At 40.3% G+C, this 26462-nt stretch overlaps 1 protein-coding gene across 3 annotated transcripts in view; it reads right to left on the reverse strand.

Moving 5' to 3' along the window:
- Positions 1-26462, reverse strand: part of GRM7 (glutamate metabotropic receptor 7) — a 532223-nt gene that overhangs the window by 95467 nt on the left and 410294 nt on the right. For all 3 annotated transcript variants that reach the window (XM_019536596.1, XM_019536595.1, XM_019536594.1), the window contains one exon: positions 24267-25202. In XM_019536596.1, coding sequence (XP_019392141.1) covers positions 24267-25202 — 936 coding nt within the window. The remainder of the gene's footprint in view (positions 1-24266; positions 25203-26462) is intronic.

Genomic DNA, 26462 nt, shown 5'->3' on the forward strand with positions numbered 1-26462 from the left:
TGGGCTCAGCTGGGAACAGTGACAGAGGCAATGATGAGGAGCAGGAGCTTCCTCTGAGCACAGAGGGGAAGGGGGAAGGGGGTTCCTACAGGCTTTGGGATCTTTAAAAAAGTCCGTAGAGTCTCCCATGGCATAGTCTGTCTAAACCAATGGGGAGAGGGAGGAGACTGGGAGTGGAGGATGTAGTCACCCCTGCAACGTGGGTGGTTGCTCCCACATCCGCCTTTGCCAAATCCGGGATCTGCCCCTGCCCTCGCCTTCCAAAAAAGATGAGTTTGGGGAATGGTAAGGACAAGTGGGGATGAAGAAAGGGCGAGGTAGTTCAGGAGTACATAGACCCTAATTCATGACTGGCTGAAATGTAAACACCTAACTCTTACCCATACCGGGCACATCTACACCAAACATTTACTGAGGAGTTGCCCAATTAGCTCCACAGTAAACAGCTTGGCACCTACACATTAGGTCGGAGGAAACTAATAAACTCTGCAACGGGTTGTTATTACTTGTTAATACATGTAATATCTTTCCATGGAGTTTCTTTGTGCACAGCAGCACATGTGTAGATACCAACATGGCTGGCTGGGGCATGAGGGTGCTTCAGTGCGGGGACTGTCTGCCAACTAGCCCCACACTGAAGCACCCTTGTGCCCCAGTCAGCATGGTATTAATATGCACATGTAAATGTGCCCATTACGTGCATTAAGCTTTTGTACTCTGCATATACAAATACAATATTTTGTAAATCCAAGGGGGCAAATATTCTATTAATCTGCAGAGGAAACTGATGAGGCAAGTTTTGAAAATGTGGCCATGACTATACTTTAGCTAACTTACAATGCTTTAAACACTTGTACCCAGAGCTGATCTTCCTGGGTGACCTGAAGATATGCAAATTACAGGGGCACTGAATGCATTGCTGGCATTGATAAAAACAACAAGGCTTACAAGGTTACTTTTTTTATTGCATGAGGATAGCAGACTAAGTGTCTCTGTGTGCTTTTTCACCTCACTGAGCCATCATTGCCAGCAGCTCACTAACCCCTGCCATGTGTTATAACATTTATAGACAGTAAGACTGATGGAGCCACATCTTTTACCCCAGGTGTAACCATTAAAATTCTGCCAGCAAACCTTGACATTTTATTTTCTGAAAGCCAGGTTCGGCTTTCTGAGATGTTAAGAATATATTTATGACACCACCGTTATGCCTGTGTCAGCCTTTTCCCATTACAAACACCTATTTTCAATAGCAAAATGTGCTAGTTAAGGAGCTGTGGATTCATCATCTGATATAATTGCTTTAAGCCACACTTCCTCCAGCTGAAGTCTAACACATTTTATTGGCTAGAACCAAGGAACATGTTTCATTGATCAATGCTGTCATACTTCATCTTAGTGAGCACTTTAAAATAAATTATAAGGCATTCCCATAGTAGGACATGTAGGGCTACACTAAGAGAATACACAAATGGTCTGCAAAATAATAAAAAAAAAAAAATCTAGCCAAGCAATGATGCATTCATATTTTATTTTACAGGTGCATTCCAGTAGGTGCTGATTTCATCTATTATTCTTTTGGCAGTGTCCAAGCTTGTGTTTAATTAACTAAATGACTTGAGCCATCCAATTCTTGTTGTTACTAATGTATCACAATTAGAACAAACTGTAACCATGGAAACTGCTCAATCTATCATAATTCATAAACTGAAGCAGGCTTGCTTTTATAGTTTATAGAATACTTGAGTTTCTGTGACATGCAGCTGGGCATTTATTGTCATGCTAAACTGGGAATTGGTAATCTCAGAATACAAGATGATTTAGGTGCTCATTTAAATGAGATTTAATTATAAGGAGCCTATCATTTTAGGGTCTGGAGCCAAGATTCAGACACTTGAGGATCGTGCACTTTTGTGCATGGTTAACGCTGATCCATACACGTGAGTATTAGTCTGCAATCCATCCCCCTCTTGATGTTCAAAGATTGCATTTGTTTGATTACACAGATTAACAAATGGAGTCTTGATCTCAACTCTGCACTACTGCAATATCTATGGTAGCATCCAAGCTATTCACCGTTGTATTCCAGCTGTGACACTGTATCTTGGGTTACAGAATGACCTGTCATGAATTCTTGTTCAAGACTGCCAGGCAGCTCAGAAATTAACTCCTGTGTGTAGCATCTCAGCAGTGGTACCTAACTCAGAGATAACACTAGAAAAGAGCTAAGTATTATTTACAAGGATTTCTCAGCAGTTAATTTAAGGCATTTACAGAAAGCAATGTGGAATATTATTAAGCAGTCAAAAGACCTGTATTTTAAGTCATACTAGTTCACACACTTTACCACTCTACAAAGTGAATAAAGCTAATAAATACACCCTAACCTGCATGTATGAATTTATGAAGTATAATTTTGTTGCTGTGTACCTACTAATACAGCATCTGCCTGTTTTACTGGAGACTGAAACATATCCATTCAGTCTCTTCTGTCCCCTGAGTACTAAATACAGATGCCTGTCAAATACCATGGGGATCCTGTTAGCTGTACATGAGGAAGCAAGTCTAAACAAAATAACTTGTAGTCATGAAAAATTAAACATAAAGCATGAAAGGTAACTTCTGGGTCTCTAGGGAAAAATAAATCAAAGCTCCTATAGTTAGCAGTTCAGCGAACATCTTAAAAAGGGGATGATTTTTTTGGTGACACTGTTCAAATCCAGAAATCCAGGCACACTTCTCCCCACATGGAAGATCACTACAGGATATCACTACAGGATATCTTCTCCATGTTACCTTCTTGAGCAGGGACAGGCAATTATTTCAGGCGGAGGGTTGCTTACTGAGTTTTGGCAAGCCATCAGGGGCTGCAAGACAGGCAGCCAGGGGCACATAAATAATTTTCTAAATTTTTTAGGGGCCCCGCAGGGCAGATGGAATGGCCTAGTGGGCTGCATCCGGCCCCTGGGCCTCATTTTGCCCACTCCTGCTCTTGAGTCCCAGTAATATCGCATGAGGCATTGGATAACACTGCAGTGCTCACAAGAGAATACCTAGGCATACATCCAAAAGATGTGTTTATTCTCTTCCAAACAAATCCTTGCTCACTTCCAGGTTAGATTGAATCTGCTTCCTATACCAAACACTCAGTCTGAATGCCAGGGCCTTCTGCGCTACTCTGTTTCCACAATGCAGTTTACCTCCCTAAGGAGACAGTGTTGAAGTACAGGCCATTGATCACAAGAAAGAATCTTTAAAGGGCCAGCCCTTTATTTCTTATCTTGAGTCATTACCAGATTTCATTTTCCACTCAGTGGAAGAAGCTAATGAACTGCATTGATTTAGAAACACTCAGGAAGCAAAATGCTCCATCTTTTCAGTTCAGCTTCTCAGAGTGCCCCCAAAGATGGCACCAATATGAGAGACATGTTTTTTAAATAACAACCCTCATACATATTTTAAAACCCCATCCTCCTTGGTGAAGCTATGCATTTCGAGTACTGACCACCTCGACTGTGCTATCCGAGTCATGCTATTTTTGTCAGGGATCACTTTAATGCATTAACTTCAAGTGCATTTTGCTCTTTGCATTACTTGGTGAATGACTGTTTACAGCTCAGATGGTTAGCAGGATCTGTTCCATTACTAAAAAAAGCTACCTGTCTTCAAATTATATTTAATTACCTTCATTAAACGTTACCGCTTGTTCTGATTTGGAAAACGTAAATCACAGAGAATAAAAGACAACAGCATAGCTTATTGTTCATTGAATATTTTTTCCTCCTCCACTGTTTGTATTTCTTTAGGCAAATTTCCCCTTCTGGCCTGATGCCCAACTATTGTGTTGTAAACAAATAAAACGATCACACTCAGCTGGACAACCAGTGCTTGGCACGAAACGGTCAGAGCTGAGAGCAAACAGTAACATGTCATTTGTAAGTATGTGTTTCAAACAAGTGGCTGCATTCACTCTCCGTTTTGGATTCCCTGACCACAGACAACAGAGCGACTGAGATGTGCTTTCCCAAATGCCCGTGCAACGTTAACTTTAAAAATTCATCAGAACATTCCACGTAGCGATGCATTTTAATCAAAAATTGATTGGCTTCCTGATGGGCAGAAGGTCTAGCCCCCCCCCCCCCCAAAGTCTGGATGACTAAATGTGTTCAGCTTGCTTCTAATACTCCGGTGCAGATGACCCTACCAATAGAGATTTGGATGGGCAGGCTTCTGCCAGGTAAGGGGGGTTTAGCTTGTGGAACAGCTATTTATATCATAGGGCGACAAGGCAGATTTCCAGTTGGTGTTCCTCCCCTTCTGTGCTCCTGACGTGTGCGCTACAGAAGAGAAACATATGGGCCTTTAGTATCACTGGTGTTTAGAGACTATTATGATAGGCACATTAATAACAACAAAGAGAAACATATAAGATGGATGGATAACGTCAAGCCAGCATCTTTCAGGAGTAAGGTCTCTTTTGCCCCTGAAATGCACTGCCTTTACTCTGCAAAGATTTGGAACTGCATTCTTCTGTCATAGGCATCATCCAATATCAAACCTGGGATTGCTGAAACCCAAAGCCCAAGATTCAAATTTCATGCCCCAGGTGTCTCAAGGATAATCTTCTTATAGACGTGTTTGCTCATGCACACACAGCTCACTGCAGGCAAAAGACATTCAAGAACTGATTACTTAGCCTGCTTACACCACTTGTTCTTCAGGGGAAAACAAACATTCTCCGCTGCATAGTAAACAGAAATGCGCACAAAGATTCATCTCGAAAACATTTTGGACCCTGATAATTTCCAAAACATAGTTTTAGTTTGCCAGAAAACTCAGTATAAATAACTTGCCAAATTCTACCTAAGAGAAAGAAGGAAGAAAATTTTGGCACCGGTAGAGGATAAGACACCCTCAGAGAGACAAATTCACAGAACCATTATAGGCAGGCAGAAATTCTGTGTGTTTGAAGGAGGCAAGGAGAATCTATTTCTCTTCTACTGCAGAGATTGAAAGGTAATCTCCCACAGACTTTTTCCAGTCTGTAAACCCTTTTATAAACCCAGCCTACCCCTTCCCACCCACACAACAGAGCATGATGCTCTGTGAGCAGCCAACCTCTCATTAAACATATACTATGAAGAACAACAAGTTAAAGGCAGAACCAGAAGCACGTGAATCTTCTTTCTGCCAATTTGGCATATCCATACAAGCAGAAGAGCCAACAACAGCCTGGGTCATGACTTCAGGTCATATGATAACACAGGTGTCAACACTGGAATTTAGGCAATCAAAATGGGTGCATACATGCATCTGTTTAGGCACTGATATGAGAACTGGACATCAATTTTCTATGAGAAAGAAAACAAACTAAAAACTGAGAGATTAAAAGGTTCTGCTACTATAGGCAAGATTCAATGTTTCCACATTTCCCAAACATAGCTGTGGTCAAAACCAATCTCTTTGTTCCATACGCACAAGGGAAGGCATAGTGGCTGTATGGGCTATTACTGCCCTAACTGAAAGCATGCTTTCTCGGTGGCTATTATATCAGTCTTTTAGTGAAAGAGAAAAAAGAAAAAAAAAAGACCAGGTCAGTTCTTTTAAAAGAATATGATGTCCAGCTTTGAACTTTTCAACATATAAAAGATATTTTTTTCCTTTACATTTGTATACTTCCACACTTTATAACAGCAAGGACGGCCTCTGGGTCATACATTTTTTGGCAATAATGACTGACTTGAGTTAAGGCCCAGGACTCTCACCTCTTCCAGCTGACAGAAAATGCCTGATGAGAGGTCAGTGTTGTTCAAATATTGATTTTTCTAAATGAAACCTAGAAGTTCACTTGATCGTAATAAATAGAAAATCAATAATGGGCATGCTGAAAATGGAGGGTTATTTTCCCTGATTTTTTCCCAAACTGTTTTTTTTACTCAAACTGTTTATCTTCTACTTTTTTGTTTCCATATCCCGTTTCTCCTATGTATCTTTCAAATGCATAAGGGGAGCATATCACCATATGACTGGAACACTCAACTAAAACCCATTCATCATTTGGGTGTCCACAACGCATTTCAACATGTCTCACCAGCTCCAATCAACTGGTGTTTGACCAAGCATGTCAGAATAAAAATCTCATTGTATTGTGGGGGAGGGACAGTGATTTGTCTATGACACTCATCTGAGAACTACGTAAGGCCATTCTTCCTTCAAAAGAAGAGAGAAAAAACTATAAATCGCCCAATCTTCTCCCATGTATTTTCATACCTTCCCTTTTTTCTTTTTTGCTTTTTCCCCCTTCATTTTCACTCCACAGACAACTTAATATTTCCTGATATGCAGTCCCAGACTAATTATACTTTTTTATGATTTGCGACAAAATACCATATCTCTGCTGTTGCCTCTTGTACTCTAAACATTTAAGGTATTTCCAAAGCTACCAAGTAGATACGGATATTCAGTGCCTATTTAAAGTGTCATTAGGCAGTAGATATACTACCTGGCTGACATTCACAGTTTCAAACTGTTTTAGGTCTGTTTTTGCTGGTGGACAATGCCAATTGTATCCAAGTACTAATAGGTCCACTACCCACAAACAGATTCTGTATGCAGCCAGCCATTACCCTGACCCTGGCCTCCACCGCTTTCCAGGATTAAATTTCATGGTGTACAGGGAAATGCTGTGCATTTTTGTGCTGACTGTATTTGATGGGCATCCCATAAAAACAATAGCGTAATATTAATGCAAGTGGCTGACTCATGGAACTCACACACAAGATATTAGTGACTTAAAAATTACTGGATGTTTATATGAATAATAAGAATGCCCATAACTGTGTTGGAACAAGCAAAGAGAAGGGTTATAAACCCTCGTGGCCAGCCCAACAACTAATTCATGCAGGTAAGGAATCTTTGCAGGTTTGTCTAACCTGGCTAGGTTGAACCAGTTTGCAGCTGCCCAGATATCCCTTCTGGACTGAGGAAATGCCAGCACATACCTGCAGTAGCTCAGGCTTAAAGCCGGGAGGGGGGGGGCACTAGAAAAGCCTTCCCTTCCCTTTAACAGTACTGAGCTGAGGCAGGCATGGCTAGGCACTCTGATTAGGGAGGATTTCCTCCCTCACTGTTAATAACAGAGCATTTAGTTACCCAGCAGGGAGTTAAACAAGGAGGCTAAAATTTATCAGCCCATCAAGCAAAACAAAGGCTCTCTCATTAGTTCCAGCTCTTCTTTAACAACTTTTTCCAAGGAAGGAAGGGGGAGATATTACCAGCTACCTGTTGATTAGCTCCAAAAAGCCCTAAGCTGACACTGTGCTGTTTGCCTTTGTCTCGTCTCCCATAGCACAGATTGTAGCCAGCATATGGTATGTTAGCTAATGCTGAGAGGTGTCTGTGTAAGGCAGAGGGGAGGGGGGAATCCCTGCTTGAGCAGGGAATGGTGAGGGAAGGTTGGGGCAAGGGGAAGCCAGGCAGACACTGCTGTACCTGCAGTCTCTGCTGGAGCTCCAGCCAGGGAGCGGGGCAGTGGGGGGGCAGCCCTGCTAGGCTGAAGCAGACAGTAGAGCAAAGTATCTGGTATACTGGGGACCCTGGTTTAAGTTCACCTAGGAAGGGGTCTGGGACAGACATTGCATAAACCAGTTTGACCCAAATTAGTTAAGTATGATGCTACAATTCAACCAAGCTTATTTCAAACCGATTTCAGCCATTTTCAAACTGGTTTATATGCACTGAACATCTGGTCTGTTACAGGTTTAAACCAGTTTCTGATCACTTAAACTGGTTTATGTGTAATGTATGTCCCTAGCCTCTATGGTCAGTTTAATTTTGGTGCCTTTATGGGATTTCTTGAACATTCTTCTGAAGCAGAAAGCAGCTCTCAAAGATGGAAAATTAGGCTAACTGGACACATGGTCTGAATAAGGTTGGTAATTTCTATAGTTATTTTTAAGCAATGGATTATAATTGCTTAAAACAACAAGCTGTTTCTTGTTTACAATTAAACCTATTTTTGTTCCACCTTAAAACTGCCCTAGCTACAGGGAGAATGTATTATCTAGACTAGCAGTTATCTTCCTCTCTGCAAATCTACCTATTTTTAGCTTGCTAGCATACACAAGGGACCTGAGATTTTTACATTTGTGGATCTTATCCAGGGCAGACTACAACTATCTCCACTAGGAAGAAAAACTTTTCTTTGAAAGATGGATGACATTTACTTAAGAGCAGAATAGTATATTCCTCAAATTTTACTGATTTTGCAGGATAAGAATCCTGTTTTTACTTCCTCCTCAGTGAAATGAAAATGCAAAAATAATTACATTTCTAACCAAACATTACTCATTCATACACTTACATGGAGGAACAATGATGAAATTACTACTCAACGGATGTAGCCCCAAATCACTACTCATAACAGATGTAGCCCCAGGCAGTATGGCTACTCCCACTGAAGTCAATGGTAACGCTCCATTTGATATTTGATTGCAAAGGTGAGTAATACTGGATACCCAATGCAGCTAGTATAAAAGTTTTCCTTGGTAGTTCTCATTTTGTTATTTGCTATGGTGAAATGAGCAGTGGGGAATCTAGCTATAATGTGCAAGTGGCCTGTGTAAGGGCAATGAAAGACATTAAATCTGCTGCCATTTCATTCAGTATCCTTCTACATGCTGGTTTCACAATCCTATTCATATGCAATGACAAAAATGCTTAAGGACCCATTCTTTTTGTTGAAATGGGTTTATCAAATGAAGCCCTGACTCCTGCTAAAAGTTCAGCAAGGAAATTGAGAAACATCTGCATAACTTACTTTGTATTGAATAAGCCCTTCATGGGTTTCTTTGTGTTCCTGGATGAGCTTAGAATCAGCAGCCATTATTTCTTACTCAAAATAACATTATTATGCGCCTGCAATACCCATGGGATTCAGAAACTGGTTATGATCTGCTCTCACAAAATGCTACTTTAGTTTCTAGCATTCAGCTCATAATGTTAACCATGTTCTCTGAAAAGATGATTAACTCTTATTCAAACAAGGAAGCATTAATGGGAAACAGCGTTTCCTATAGCAGTGTTCAAGAGCAAACTGTACCACATACAGTACATTTCTGGTAGAATATGCAGCAGTGCAAAAGTTGTATTAGAATTTAGAAGAGAGAGCTAACCATTTACCCATTTTTAAGCTATCTCATCTATATCACTGCAATAAAATTCTCAGGCAAAAAATGCCTTAAAATAGAATTAAGGTTGAGGGAAAAGATCAATAATATAGAGGAAAATGCAAAAAGTTACAGTAAAAAAAATACAAACTTAAGATAGCCAAAAAAATGCTAACTCTCATTTTAGGACATGACATATTAGCTCTGCGATAAAGACCATGTAGCATTTGCATCCCCAAAGTATATAAAGCTGACTTTTTAACATGTATTCTGTTTTTGACCCTCTGTGGCATCTTTATCTTGCACAGTTACTCTTACTCCTGGAAATAACTACTCTCAGGGCAAGTTTACACTTGATGCTATGTCACTGTAGCAATGCGCTATGGCAACGTAGAGCCAGCAGGCGCAAACGGTGATGCTGCAGCTACGTCGCCGCAGCAATGCCCCCTTGGTATGGCACATTGCTACAGTGACGCAGCAGCTAAAAGTAACCGTGTGCTGCCACCACTGTTCAGTACGGGCTGTTACTGTGCCGTCACTAAGTACTTCCAAAACGACATCCTTTTGGAAGTACTAAGTGATGGCACAGTAACAACGGTGCCGTAGGGGCATGTGTAGACATGCCCTGTGGTACATTAAACTATTTGTACAAGTAAGACCTACTTGCATAAACTGAAACTTTAATGCTGATAGTACTTATATACATCAAGATAGAATAAAAAATATAAAACCACAACAGCAGTTGCATGGCCATTGTACTAGCTCTGCTGGATAAATTATACTGTCAATTCAAGTGTGCTTGACATTGTAAAGATTTCAAAACACAAACAGAGAGGAGAGTTTTCACCAATAAAGTAATTACTTCTTTTGGACTCAATAGAACTGCAATTACTTCATGTTAAGGTGTTGTCAGTTATTTTTTTAAAGTTCTATAACATTGCTATATGCAAAGGGTGCTTTTCCTACGTAAAACTCTGCTGGCAGTTTTACGTTTTATAAGAAAAGAAAATCAGAAAGCACAAGTCTCAAAGCTATGTGTTAAATGCTCCAGTATGTTTTGCTTTTAAATTTAAGTTGTTTTTTAATCAGAGGCCAATGACTGTGCACCAAAAACTGCAAAGCAGGGATGTGTATGTTCCTCCCCTACACCTACAGTTCTCTCTTAAAACAATTTTAGCACTTCTTTCACCAAATATAGAACAAAAAAAAAAAGGAGGCAGAAAATTCTCAGAAGTATTTGAGCACTGGTAGACATGCACATTCTTGATGAGGGCTGAGCAGTCAGACTTGAGTGCACACTACCTCATTTTGCATGCAGATATTGGTTGCTGTAAACATGGAAGCAAGATTTGTGTTTTATTTGCAAAATCTAGAGCCTAGAATCCCAAAATTGGTCATACAGTAAGGGCTATAGTAATATTAAGGTTTCTGGCGGCACATGCTGCAGCCACATGCGCTGTCCTGCTGTTTTCTGCCCTGTTTTTTTTAGATACCGAGATTTCCTGGTATCCAATTTTGCCCCTGCACTGCAAACATGCAGCGCAGCAAACAGATTTATGAATACTACTTCCATTTTGCAGAACCTCAAAAAGCTTTAAGGTGCCACAAACTGCACGTTCCCACTCATGGCGATGTAGCCTCATAGGTTTTATTTCATAATTCCTTGCTCAAGTAAGCTGACCCACTGTGAATTCTTTCCCTGGGGACCATAAGACTACAGTTTCTTTTCAGAGCGCACAGGGGAAACTGTGGGTAGGCAGTGAAGGATAAGTGCACTCAAGCTTAGGTCGCTTGGAGATACACTTTGGAGTGGTAATATTCACAGCTGGTGAGTGGTGCTTCATTAGCTCAAATCTACCCCATGTCCCAACAGGACAGCCAAATGAAGCCCAGCCCAGCACTCAAGTTAAGAGTTTTTGGGTGTGCATAACAACATTTCAATAACTCACCTGTTGCTCTTAAAACTCGAAGCCAAGTATCAGTGCTTTTTTACTCTGCTCACCGGCAAGGATATCAGTAAAGGTCAGTTAATTGGGGCGGGGGGGCAAATTTTGTTGTTGCATGGTTTCCTATTCTTCAGGAACTTGTCTGTGGGGGAGGGGGCATTTTAATGGTAACAATATGCAGGGGCACGCGCTTGCAGCAGCACAAACTGTCGCAGCGGACACCCCTGCATGCGTGTTTCATTGCACGACAAACCGTCCCGCAGTGGGCAGACTGCCCATGTCCACCTCCTCCCAGCTCTTCAGCCAGGTAGAGCTGGAGGTTGGGGCCAGCACCGGTGCCCAGCACCAGCCTTACCCGGTGGCCTGGAGCAGCAGGAGCACACATCAGGCAGCACGGAGGCCAGGCCGGCAGCCAGTGTTGCTCTGGACAGCCTGGCCTCCGTGTGTGCCAGTGCACGCTTGTTATGTGTGCACTGCACTGCTTTTTGTTCCATTTATTTTTTATTTGGCTACCAGGTAGCAAAAATCCCAGTAGCAAATTTAGGCACCATGCTGTGAATTTGCAACATGGGGCATGATTTAACATTCATTGAATGCGGTTTTTGCCGCCATAAATTGCACGTGCCTGCATGTCTGGACGCGGCCAATGGGAAATTAGGCATCCAACTCTCATTCAAAGTCAGCTCCCGTTTACGCTCTTGAAAATCTACTCTTAAATCAAAGATCACAGTAGATTTCAAATGAGTTACCAGGCAAGGTATATGAAATATTCATAAGAAAACCTGAAATGCTTCCAAGGGACGTATTTTCTGTGTTTCCCTGAAACTGGTATTTCATTCTGTTTTCATGAACCGTTTATAGTCCGCCTCATTGTCTTCAGTTTGATGCTACATGCTTTCACCAAACACTTCTTCAGACAAAATTACTTTCATTGTGAAAACATGGGGGGAATAAAATCCGAGTTTTCATCTTTTACAGCCAGCTTTTTGGTTTCCAACCTCCTCCCCCCCCGCTTACGGACACATGAAATTTCTGGAGTCCCAGATGGATATGGTTCACAGCCTACTGCTAATAATACTGAATTATGTCTCTACTAGCACACCCCTTTAAATTTCCTAGTCTAAATTTGCCACAACAAGGTTACAGATTCGGGGAGGAGAGCAACAGTTCCTAGCAAAGCAGGTTTACAGTCCAGGTTTGCCTCCATTTTATCACATTGAACATAACCACAGAAGCAATAGTGTAGACTGGCCACTTGCATTTTTACTGCCAAATCACCTAATTACACACAAAGTAGGCTTAGAACACCCTAAGCATGAACAAGTCTAGGATCCTCACCATTGCTATGACTGCACTACAGCAGTCCAAGTGGACATTTTTAGTGATACAGAGCAAGAGGCAATGCAATCCTATAGAGAATCAGGCCCCCATCCAATGCCATGTCCACTGGACCATGTTGTCTCTCACCGATAGGGCAATTGTGATTCTATATCCTGGATTCAAGTCACAGCATAATCTCTTCCCTTGTGTCACATGCTCTTTTTTGGTTACCTGTATTTTCCCATGTTTTAACCCAGACCTTATTTTGTGGGCATATACTTTTCTCTCCCTTAGCATAGACGGGAATTGGAAAAATAAGCTAGAATTATCCCAATGGAAAGATCCCTCACTCTGCATCAGACATCAAAGAAGCAATGCTTGCAGGCTTCAAAGAATTCCTCAGTGACTACAGACCTATCTTCAGAATTGCTAACTTAAAAAACTAATTTCTGCTTAAATGAATACATCCCCATTATGAGACAGTTCTGTATAAAGTTAAATGCAATATTATTGCTTCGTTGATACTGGCTCAATCACTGAAAAATTTACAAAATGAATTGATGGATAATTATCCTTTAGTATTCACCTGTATATTCCTATTAGAGACATAGAAACTTATTACTGTATGAACACACTGAATACATTTCCTATACCATTTTGAATCCATCTCCATTTGAAATATGCTCTCTAGTCCTTAGGTAATTACAGTGAGCAAGATTGGAGCCTTGGGCTCTCTCTGTTCAAAATTTAAAAGCAGATTTTTTTTTTTTTACTATAGAAGGGTATATTAACATTAAAAGAGTATTACAATGTAGCAAACATGAAAGAACAGATCAACTTTAAATATATGTACACTTTTCTTGTTGTTTCATGAAACATAATTCTCATTAATTTATGGTCTAAGGAAGAACTAATTAGTCTAATCAGCTCTGCCTTCACTCAGAGTATCTAAGTGGTCTGTGGCTGGAATTTAAATACATGGCTTGATAACACAGACCTGCAGTTCCACCCCCTCTGGTATGATCTTGTCAAATCTTATCAGCTAAATGGGGTCAGACTCAGTCAATACTTGGACAGGAGATCTCCAAGGAAGTGGGTGGTGATTCAATAAAGTAGCAATCTTCCTGCTTGGAGAGGGGATTATTAAACTAAGGGTCTCTTGAATAAGATTTAAAACAAACACCTATAGCCTTGATCCCTTTGAGTCATTAAGGATTCTAGAGTATTCATTGCACAACAGGGTATTAACACGAGTACCCTGGACAAATGGCTACTTGGGTGTTTATATTTAACCAATGTAAATTCCTGTATGTGCTTCTGGACAGTATTGACAGGTACTACAGTGACAACTGAGTCAGAGGACTTACATACAACACAGGAAAACTGCATACAACTCTAGGGCTAAACACAGACAGTCAAAAAGCCTGAGGCTGAATCGATTTGATCTTCACAAGTTAGTCTAAGCAAGGTTAATCTACTGAGCTGATAAGCAAGTGAACCAACATTCACTTTTGATTCCGGAAAGGCAGCCATGTGCCTGCAGTGGCTCAAGCCAGAAGTTGGGGAGTGCTAAAGCACACCTCCCTGCTCAGCTGGAACAGACAGCTTGGACCAATGCTACCCCGCCCACCCTGTGAAAGAAGGGTTTCCGGGGGGGCGGGGGGGTGCAAAGCATCCTGGGATGCTGTGGGCCTATGAGTTAACTTGAATCTGGAGGGGATCTGGGACAGAAGTTTAATAAATCAATTTAATCTAAATCAGTTAAATCTGATACCACATCCAGGTTTATCTTTAACTGGTTTTGGCCATTTTGAAAGCAGTTTACGTGCACTGAACTTCTGTTCTGTTACAGATTTGAACCAGTTTCCAAGCATTTGAGTGTAATTTCTGTCCCTACCCCAGCTATTTCCAAACTCAGCTGAACTGCTGTTTTTTCGGTGACAGGTTACTGAAATCAGAAACACTATGTCACTCATACAGGTGGCTTGTAGACATTAAAACAAACCAACTAACCAACCAACAAAAAAAAAAAAAAGCACTTTATCAGAAGTAGCATATTACTTTGACCCAGCTCCACAGCATTTGTATAGATTGGGCGCTTCAGCAGGGCTTTTTGGTGCTTTTATCTAAAGCTTATTCAATCGGCTATTATACAAAAGCACATAAAACCCCCCACTAAAGCACCTGATCTATACAGACATTGGGCAAGCTGGGTCCAACTAATGCAATGCTGCTTTTGGCTGTGTGCTGGGCTGCATGTGGAAGCACACTGAGTCTGAAGTAAAGCACCACTTTTTTTTTAATGTCTACAAGCAGCCACAGTGTTTCTGGGTTATAAGTCCATCTGTAGAGGATTTTAGAACTCATATACATGCAAGGAACTATTAGAGTCAATAAGGAAGAACTTTACCAGCTGTCCATTATACTGATTAGTGGTGGGCAAACAGTTTCATAAAAAATAACTTTTAGAAGTATCTCCCATTTTTAAAACCAAAGAAAAGCAGAAGCACTTCAACAATTTTACGTATTCAGACATATATTTTCCTCACTTTTTTGTTTCCCACCAAGAAAGGATAAGAAATTCAAGAAATACAGGAGAGGTCTGTTCTTATGCCATTCGCAGCCCAGTTTTGGAGATGTAAGGCAACTTCAGGTAACACTTTCGACTTTGATTGGGCCTTACTATTTGTAGAAAGCTTTTGAGTCTCTCAAATGAAAGTGACAAATTTTGCTTTCAGTAGTGCTGATGTCAATGGTGTTAGCATGGATTTCACTTGTATTTAACTGAGATTATGTTTCACATGTGTCTGGTAGATATTCCATTTTACAGCTGGAGAACTTGAGGCCCAGAAAATTCAAAGGACCCATTCAAACTTCACAGGGAATTGATAGAGACTACGGCTCTACTCTTCCCTTCTCTTGTTTTACCTCTCTTCTACTATGCCTGGGATTTTACAGGAAGCAGACTCAAGCATAGGAGTGCTCTGAGCTTTGCAGAGGTTGGCTGTAAATGATAACTGGACATCTATGGATGCATCTTTGGGCATCTGCTGGATTAAGAAATGAACCAGCTTCTACCACATCAGGGAGAAAATTCAGACATCCAAAAATAAAACCTCCAATTTTATCCTGATCCTCCTTTATTTACATCACACATCAACTAGTTTGAAACATAATCTTATCCCTGTCCCCCACTCCAGGGCCTTTTCCTTTTGTGATACTCTTGACTTAAAAGCAACTTCCTATTGAGTGGAAAGTAAATATGTAGCCAGAACATTAATAATAATAATAATAATAATAATAATAATAATAATACTTTTGAGGGTGATTACCAAGCTATTGCTGTGGAACTCTATAATTAAAGATGTTGAGTGGGTTGGAGCACATCTGAAATCTTTGAAACTTTTCTATAGCAATTTAATGGTATTCACAAGTTTATACTGTATAAATACTTTTATATTAATGAGACTATTCTTAATAACATATAGGAAATGAAAAACCTTTTAATCATCAGCTCTAATTTACAGAAATTAAATTATTAATATTTTTCATCATTTCTGGATTTTAATGACTATTTACTCTTTTCTTCATTTAAAAAAGCCCCCCAATGTTTTCATTAAAAGTAGTCCAGCACTCTATCAAAATGGAAGCTATTATACACTTCTTTTCTTGGAGGATCTCCAGTGCTTCACTTAAGGGCCCTCACTGAAATTTTCAATAGGTTTTTCAGTGAAGATGGGAAAAATCTGCTTTTGCCTTTTGATTTGGGCTTGTCTGGTTCCAAAATACAAGTGTCAGATTGCTAAATTCCAAAATCCTTTCTGAAAAATACGGTCTTGAGTCTGAATAAAATTAAAAACCCTAAAGCATCTGAACATGCAGATTCCTAGCAATTAAATGCAAACCCAGTTTAATACTTGCATAATAATGGAGAAAGTTACATTTCTGAAGTTCAATAGCTGTATTTTGCCATTGTCTTTAAAACCAGTCTTTCAAATTTAGGGGCCTTTGGATAAATTGTCTCATTGCTTTACACTGTACAGTACTTTTAAAAATAAAATTTGAGATTCTCCTTTATACTTCTATTTGCCCCAAATATTGGGAGATCCACAGTCACAGCCTGAGTGGGCCTCAGAGATTGGCTCTATTAACCCTCCAAGCAATGGCTGTTTTGATATTTTGACCCCAACATCTAAAAATGTATGGTTTCTACAGTAACTGTCACATCAAGCATTTGTTAGAAACACCTTCCTGCCCTAAGCAGTTAATCAATACTTATACTGGAGAGAATTAGAAGGTAATTCACTTTTACCAAAAATGCAATATGTACAGTACCACTGCCACGTTAATGTGACATTGTTTAATCTGAAAAACAATCAATTTTGTGTGTGCCTGTAAAATTATAGTATTTAAGTTACATAAACTGGCATCTCTTGATTATACTATTGATTTGAATGGAATGAACTATTAAAAGTTAGCAGAGCAGTAAGTAGGAAGGTTCAGGAATAAATGGGATTGAGGACTTCACACTTCACACAACATATAATACACAGAAAACAATGGAAGAAAAAGGCAGAGCTTTATGCAATTTGAACACAAAAACTAATTGTTGCATCTGGAAGATCCCTGAACTGGCTGTCCCCAAACCTTGTAGTTCCTGGGCAAAAAACCCCCATAAAATCTGAAATGGGATCATCTCTCATTTAAAGTAATAGTTACTAATTTTTATACTCCATAAACTTCTCTACAACAGCATAAAACAATCCAGTAAAATAAATATATCTGGATGTATGGTGATATATTTGTACTGGATTGGTGATCATGTAGAAATGTATGATTTCAATACTAGCACTTAAGTAAATGAAAGTGATCCCAGTTACTAGCCAATAATATTTCAATAAATATAAAGGTCTAAATATAAAAAAGGCAGATTCAGTGATATGTTTATAGAAAATAAGAAGTGAATGGGCATGTTATTATTGACAACGGCATTTGCATAAGGTTCAAGTGTATTATATGGCCTGCAAAATTGTGGGGACAGGAATTGCTTCTAATTTTCACAATTGTGTCTGATATATTTCCAAACTGTACACCTTTTTAGACATATTAAGACCACAGTCAGAGGAAGATACATTTCTTTACATATTAATAAGCCATGAAGTTGTTCTGAACAAAATGCTGAACATTTAAGTTTCAAACAGTCTAGGTACTCAAGTGGAACCTGGTGTATCCACTACATAATGTTATTCAGCATCGTCATTAATGGATCTAATTTTTCAGCACTACCTACTAGAGATTATGGGAATTTAATTTAAGTGGCAGAACATAGATGATAATATACAATAACTGTGGGAAAAGAAACTAACTTTTCGCTCTGCCTTCATAATCAAGGCTTAAGAAAAAAATGTCAGGGGTAGGCTGAAAGATGCACTATTTCGAATGAAAAGCCCTGTTAACCAACTTGTATGCCCAACATTATGCATTAATTTGACAGAAGTCAGTAAGACTATTCTACCACTATAACCTTCCTGTCCATATTAACATAGCTGTGAGACGGTTTCCAAAAGACCACATTTAATATGGGTTATGTTACTTTCAGAGACTATGGAGCACAGTCTACAAAACCCTTGCTACCATGTTTCGGAGGGGTTCAGTGCAAAGGTATTGTGAAAAATGAAGCAGGCAACGGGGATGTGGTCTTTAAGTAATACGTTTGTGGTGCTTGTTTGGACTTTGCCCCCAGACATCTGGCAGCGACTAGATTCTCCAGAGGAACAAACATGCTTGGAGGTGGCCATATACTTTTTTTATTTTAAAGAACTCAAAGGGAAATTAATTTTGATCCACTGAAATTGTTGATACCTTTCTGACTACTTGAATGGGCTTCAGATCGGGCCTACCCTTTGGGGAATGCAGGGAAAACACTGATTCCCCTTGCCCAAACTGCACCTCTGTCTCTGCCAGCCCCCGAGAGCCAAATGCACCATTATTACCCCAGCTTCCAGACAAAAGAATATATGCTTACATGCCACATGTAATTTACATTCAGTTACTCAGGTACTGAGGTAGAAGAAGATGAATTTATGTAAATATATTAGATTTCTATTGGGAATTGAAGGTTATCCTAGTTGAGTGTGAAGTTCATATTTATCCACCTGCTTTGTATTTGCCATTTATGTTAATTAATCAGAAATCTAATTACCTTAAATGGACAAAGAAAAGTCAAATAAGCACGAGTTTTTAAGATGAAGAACACTGAACATTTTCTCTCCCAATACTGACCAGTTTGAAGTTATCTATTGTAACCCAGCAAGAATAATGAACTTCCTAAGGATCTACAATAATTTTAGTTTGAGGCAAATAGGGAATAGCTGCATACTGATGTAGGACTGTAAATTACAATTTACTAGAATCTAGTATAGATTATAACAAGGGAATTAGATCTGAAGAAAAAAAAATCAAGAGCTGAACTACTTAAAGCACATGGGTGTAAATATCAGCTGTCCACTTCTATCCCAGAGTAACTACTTGATTATTAATAGTTCACTACTATGTGGCAAGGGAACTATTAATAAATAGCTTGATTACTAATTGATGCAAGTCAGTGGTTTTCAACCTTTTTTTCCTTTGTGGACCCCTAAAAAAATTGAAATGGAGGTGTGGACCCCTTTGAATTGGAAGTGTGGGTATTCACATTAGGGGTGTGCGAAGCAGGCCCTATTCAATTAGGATTTGGTGCGAATCAGGGACAGTGATTTGTTGATTCAGATCACTGTCCCTGATTCGAGTCAGCCGAATCCGAGTCTTAAGATTTGATGCTGATTCAGACAGACACAGCTTTAAAAAAATTTTTCTCCATACCTTGAGATAACAGGCATGGCTCATAAATGCTGCGATGCTGGGGCGCATGAAGCGTCCCACAAGAGTGCGGGGGGGGGGGCTCCACGTGCTCGGCAGCAAACTTGAAAGCAGACTGGAAGTACTTCTGGTCCGCTTCCGGGTCTGCTGAGAAGCATGCAGGGCCTGCCCCCTCCCAGCTCGGGTATGAGCCACAGGGGGACCCCAGGTGTACCCCCCCCCAGACCTAGGAGGCACCAGTCACCAAGTCAGGGAGGTGCAGGGGAGGAGTCCTCCCAGTGCTCCCTGGCGGACCCGGTAGTGGATCGGAAGTGCTTCTGGTCCACTTCCGGGTCTGCTGCCAAGCGTGCTGAGGAGGCCCCTGTGCTTCTGTGAGACACTCCACGTGCCCCAGCATCACAGTGATCACAAGCCCCTGCTACCTACAGGTATGTAGAAAAAACATTTAAAGCTATGTCTATGTCCAAAACTCAGAATCTTTCCGAATCTCTCCGAATCGATTTGGAGGGTTCTGATTCAATTCGGATTCAGAGATTCAGCCACCAAATCAGGCTGAATCTCTGCCAAATCAAATCAGGGACCAAAACATCACGCAGCCCAAATTCGCATATTCCTGATTGATCATAGTCATCTTTCATGGACCGCTTAGACATAGCCTGTGGACCCTCAGGGATTCTCAGACCACAGATTGAAAACCACTGAAGTAAGTAAAGCCAGTGGCTCTGGGTATCTTTTTAAGTGTAGATTTAAAATATTTACATTAAGGGACATTAATAAAAAAAAGGAGCCTATTAATGTGACGTGTGGTATGATGCAAATGTGTTTGAATAATTGCACCATATGTTCTCTCATGCTGTTTCTCTGTAAGACTGTATCTGTAAAAGGAAAAAAAAAGTCAAGATAAAGCAGACAAATGAATATGTGTAAACTGGAGTCACAATGCCAATCTGGAATGTATTTTTTAAGATTTTGTTTAAACATCACTGCACTGCCTAGGGATATCAACTTGTATCTAAAGCAATAAATATATTCATTCCAATAATGTTGGAGGACTGCCCCCTGTGATATTTACAACTAGTGAAATGAACACTGAAGATCAGAAGGGTTTTACGGGACATAAGGAGCCGGATCACATCAATTTATACTAACTGATAGCTCTATTTATGCCAAACCCACAGATAGATTTGCTCCAAGGAATTCACTAGATCAGTATGTAGTCTCTAGAAAATGGGTATCTTAAAGGAAGCCCTAAAATTCTCATCCAAAATACCAGCCATATCAGAGAGAGGGAATTTTGGACTCCAAACCATGATACATTTATCCGCTAGAACACTCGACTACTTAGACCTTGTACTGTTTGTCTTATGCATATGAGGTTTTAACTTTAGACTCATCCTGAATTTAAAACTGCTTAAAATTATGCTTGACATAATTCAAACTAAAAATTGATTGGCAAATAAAGGGCAAATTGCTAGGGAATAATGAGATTTGATGTCCAGCACCAAGCCCCTGTAAGAAATCAGATGTTTTCACAGGAATAAGTTGTTATAGAACTACTTGCATTAGTTCTCTCATTATCTCTTTACTTTTGTACTCTAATATTTTGACTCAATTTGGCTTATTGATTTAGTTGTGCTTTACTTGACCTTACAGAGCAATCTGTGCTCTTTTCAAGTGCCACTTTGTATTGACTCTAGCATAAACCTATGACTTCTATAATTGGTTTAACAGTTCTTTGAGGCTGCTTTGTTTCTGATCAAGGCACCCACACATCTACTGAGAATTTAAAATAGTTTTGTTGTCAAAACCAATTATACCAGGAGAGTTAAAGCCAGTGTTTCATTTGAACAGTCACTCTCCAAAGGTACAGGTTAACAAGCTGTGCTACACCAAGGCACTTAGCTGGGCAGCAGATGGTGTATGAACACTGTCAACTAGCCTGAACCCTGAAAACCCACGAGCACTTCAGTTGGAGGACAGCTTTGATCATTAGAAGCTGCTTACAGTTCAATAGCAAATGACCTATTATTCTCAGAAGGAATGAGCTGGTGCCACATTAAGTGGCTTTCTATCAAACATATCTTCCAGAAAAGATGTTTTTGTACCAAGATAATGTATTAATACACAGCAGAACAACATAATTGAATTCTGCCCAAAGTAACGATATTTTAATGTGCACTCCAGCAGCCAGGTAAAATTCAATATAAATCCTTCAACTAGGCATAAGCATAGGCATAACATAATGGATATGCAGTTACCTTTTTCAGAAACAAAGTAGCCTCAAATCTGCGACAACTAGAATCCACCAAAATATAAACATGCCCCACAATCAAACAAGGGACACAAATGACAGTAATTCACAGGATATGTCTAGCAGATCAGATATTAAGTGCCAAGCAAACAAATGTTCTGCTGTATTAAGTGGCAAGCTGCAGAAAGGATGTGAATTATCCAAGTTAATGTACCAGTGCACATAGTAGGGAAGTGTCTGAATACATTTTAAAATCTGTATAACCTCCTCCCTCATACCCAAGCCACCTCCCTGCAGTCTGTTCAAAATGGAGCTGCTAGTATTTTTCTCCCTGAACATTGTTTTATTCAGGCATTGCTTAGAACATCCTCTTTCTCCTCTTCGTTTGCCAGTTCCCTCCCACGCCAGAACCATGTCCCCCGGTATAGAGAATAGATCTGTCCTCCACGCTGTTCCAACCAAGGTGCGTACATAGGTGCAACTCTCATCAGTTGATGATCTCCCACACAATATTTCCCCCAAAACAAGCTGATATGGGATTACCACTAAGCATTAGGGACCTACTTACCTCGTGGTGAGAGAAAGCCATTTCTGCGGCTTGGTTGCTGTCTGATGAGCTGATTTTGTGGGCATTTCATGGTGGTCCTGCCTCTTGGCGCTGATTGATGGAGAGGCCCTGTCCCTCAGCACTGATCAACAGAGAGGCCCCCAGGGGTGGAGAGCCGGGGGAGGGGGGGGCACCATCTTGACTGCTGCCTGCCCTTTGTGCAGCCCTGCCCCTTGCCACTGATTGGCAGAGACACGATAAGGCAGCAGCCATCTTAGCTCTTGCCTTTCATTCTGCCTTGACATCTGGTACCTTCCCCTCCGGGGTGGGCTACAAGGCTGCAGTGGCAGTGAGGACTGCTGGCTCCCACTGGAGAGCCAGCATTTTATTTTTATTAACTTTTGGGGGATTGATTTCTTGGTAAATTGTGAAACTTTAAGTAGGTCCCCTCTAATCATACAAAGAATTACTGTAAAGAAGACGCTTTGTATAGGTCTTGAGTTCTCAGGTGAAGAAAGTAAAGCTACAATGTGTCTTTTGAGTTTGACAAGTCCCACACCTGTTACTTGCTATGACCCAATCACCATGAATGGCTACAGGATTTTGGCAGGACAAGAAACAACAAACATGTTTTGGCTTTGGGAATAAGTGTGTATGTCTGACCTTACTGCCTTCTATAGGCTGTCTCACACAGGATGCATCTATATTGTAATGGCAAAGTTTAACTGTAATATGTGCTAGCAAATACTTTCCATCTAGTTCCAATACTATAGGCAACAAAAAACAGCAAGTGCTTTAGTTATTGCTAATAATTAGGAATATGTATATAAAGTCCTTAGAGGGTTTGTACTCTCATGACTAGTGCATACTAGTCGTGAGAGTACATTACTAGTATGCACCACTAAACATCATGCCGCCCCATTATCACTACTGTTGTTTGTGCTTGCTAGATTAAGTTAGCCTGATACCATACCTTGCAACCACTTGCTGTATAAACGTACCCATACACAAAAAGCCTGTTACAATAAGGCTACCCAAGGCTGGCCTATTACTGCCAGGTAAAAAAGGGAGATCTCGTTTGATACAAGAGGTAGAGGTCTATATTTCGAGTACTGCTTTCTCTGTTATGTGAGGGATTCAACTGTCAATTGCCTCTCTCATACAAGAGTGTGTATGATAGCCCTAGCCTTTCAAAGAACTGCGTGTTAACTCTAATTTGTGCCAAGGACTTATGCTTGTTTGCATGTATATCTTTATTTTTAATTTAGTGCTATCTTTTCCTAAGATGATTTTTTTTCTTTATTTTTTCTTTGTTTGTCTGGGACAGTGTATGTGGAAAGCAAGTCATTTGCCCAAAAAAGGATCACATTTAGTATAGATCTTACCTAATGCTTAGTAAAGTCAAAAGAGTTCATAGATTTCATGGATGTCAGGGACGCTTTTCTGACTGGCTTTCTATGATAACCCTACAAAGAGATGAAACCCCAATATTTTTACACTTATTCTACAAAAAAAAAAAAAAAAAAAAAAAGAATGGGTCAAATGCTGCCTAATCTGTACCTGAATAATCTTCATCGCCTTAAATGTAACTCTCTCATGCTGGCAGGGAATTTGCTTCTAGAGAACCAAGGACATGGCTACACTGCAGAGCTTGCACAGAAGTGACTGCAGTACAGTGTGCAAATACCCAATCTAGATTTAAACAAACCAAGCCTTATTATAACAGGTTAATTTATCTTTAGGATGCTACTCTGACATAGCGTGTTCAGCTGACAATGATCACCACCTCCAGTGTTACACTTCAGAAGTGCAGGCGTTTATAAGAATGGCTGTATTTTTTGACAGATGCCTAGTTTAATTTCTTGATTAGGATGATTTAGTTAAGAGCCATCTCTTCGGGTAATGTGACAGCTAACTCACATTCATCATACTGAAAAAAGGACAGTTGAAATAGATGCAACAATGAAACTAATGATTACAATGATTCCCATTAATCATTCAATGAATGGTCCCACCAACTAACTGGAAAAAAGTATTCTTATATATAATGCATCTATCAGTAATATATTTTAATCAGATGGCACATTTTTAAGTTTGCTTAAAAGTGAACTTTAGTCATAATTCATAATGGCAATGACTTGGCTATATCAGCCTCACAATCGTTCATTTTCACCTACCTTTTCAGCTGACTGGGCAGTGCCAAAAAATATTGGGATGAAGGCAAGCCATACTATACAAGTAGTGTACATAGTGAATCCAATGGGTTTTGCTTCATTAAAATTCTCTGGGACACCCCGAGTCTTGATGGCATACACAGTACATGTAACCATTAGGAGAATGCTATACCCCAAGGAGCAAATGATTTGTAGATCCGTAATGTCACATTTGAGAACTCCTCTTGCCTGGTCAGGGTTCATAGTCTTCTGCTCATCATAATCTATGATGATGTTGGGTGGGTCAACTGCAAACCAAATGAAGACCCCTAGAAGCTGAACAGATATTAAACTTGAAGTGATTGCCAATTGTGATGTTGGGCTTATAAGCCTAGGTGCCGTCACTGACTTTTTGCCCTGCTCAAATATACGGTAGATACGGTTTGTTTTAGTTAAAAGAGCTGCGTAACTGATGCACATCCCCAAGCCCAGGAAGATACGCCGGAAGGAGCATACCGCAACGTCTGGCTTGGCAATCATCAGGAAAGTAATTATATAACAAAGAAATATTCCCGTCAACAGGACATAGCTGAGTTCCCTTCCAGAAGCTCGGACGATAGGAGTGTCATTATATCTAATGAAGGTCGCCATTACAAAAATGGTGGCAATAATTCCAAGCATAGCCAAGAAGACTGGTATGACGGCCCATGGAGAATGCCATTCCAATTTCACAATGGGTATAGGACGGCATCCAGTGCGGTTCTCGTTAGGCCGCTCATTATAAGAGCAGAGAAGACAAGTCACCTCATCAGCCTGGTACTGGTACCCATCACAGAGCTCGCAGTGCCAACAGCATGGCATTCCTTTAACCATCTTCTTTCTAAATCCTGGTTTGCAAGGCTGACTGCAGACTGAGGGCGGGATCTCACGTATGCCTTTACCCCACTGCATTTCCTCAATCTACAGGATGAAAAATGTGAAACAGACAGAGGCTGGTTATTTGGATTTTTACTTTAAGGCAGTGCTAAAAATCAAGGAATAATAATGGGAGCACATATTTAAAAAAAGAAACAACAAAACACAGACACAGGTGGGTTACTCTGTTTTCCTGGGAAGTGCAGATGTCAACATTTTCTCATAAAACTCTGCTCTTGATATTGTCATTACCATTATATTGTTTTTAGCAAATTTCAACCCAAATGGACTCACTGCAATAAGCATAGCCTAAGAAAAAGAGGTACATTAAAAAGATATCAATAGAAAAAATGCTTTTTATTTTTTTTTTTCATGGAGAGCTCTTTTTTCATGGGTTAGTAGGTGATGAGGTAATGTTAAAGGCAAGGCAGCAGCCACAAATAGCATTCTGAATTTTTAACGAACACCCAGAACTCAGATTTCCTACTGAGATAAGAACACCTGAGGCTTTCATTTTACTGAGCTGCTTGCAGCAATGATAACTTTTTAAATGAGAAAAAAGTTATGCACTCCAAAGGGAAAAGCAGTACTAAAACTAGTGAGAATGTGGCAAGCCCTTAAACAGTATGAGCCACAGAAGAATCAAACTTTATCAAATCCGTAAGAAGCATTTGTCAGTGATAAAACACTAGATAATAATTAAGCAAACATTTGTTAAAGGAGCACATTTTATTTTATATACATGTACCACCATGCCCACTTCTGGACAATTATTACATTATCTTAAATGAATGTCATTCTTGCTTGGTCTTTCTTGAGCTTTGCATTCTCCCAAATACCTAGCTTAGTGCATTACAAAGGATTAGAGTTTGAGACCCCTTCAAAGTATTTCAAACTTGGACCAGAAAAACTGCTTGGTAGGGACCTACTATTCCTAACAGGACTCTATGGGCACATTCCCACAAGCATGCACATGCATCCTCCACAGGACACATAGCAGTGGCACATATTTGTGCTGCTGCTATTTTTCCTTGGGCACGCCCCTGCAAATGCACGCCAGCATGGGCCAAATGGCCCTGGATGCGGTAAGGGAGGCTGGGGCCAGCACCCAGGATGACCCCAGCAGCCTTACCTGGGGTGCTGGGGGCTTCCCAAGGTAGCAGTGGTGGAGATCCATGTGCTCAGAGACTAGCCAGCAGCCAGAGCATAGCTCTGGCTAGCCAGACTCCCTTTCTGGAAGCGCACGCTGCTGCTGCACGTGCCAAGCCACATTTTTCAGTGGTGGGGTTTTGACTGGGATCTTCC

The sequence above is a fragment of the Crocodylus porosus genome, unplaced genomic scaffold (assembly GCF_001723895.1).
Source record: "Crocodylus porosus isolate Cpor-Errol unplaced genomic scaffold, CroPor_comp1, whole genome shotgun sequence".
Classification (NCBI taxonomy): Eukaryota; Metazoa; Chordata; order Crocodylia; family Crocodylidae; genus Crocodylus; species Crocodylus porosus.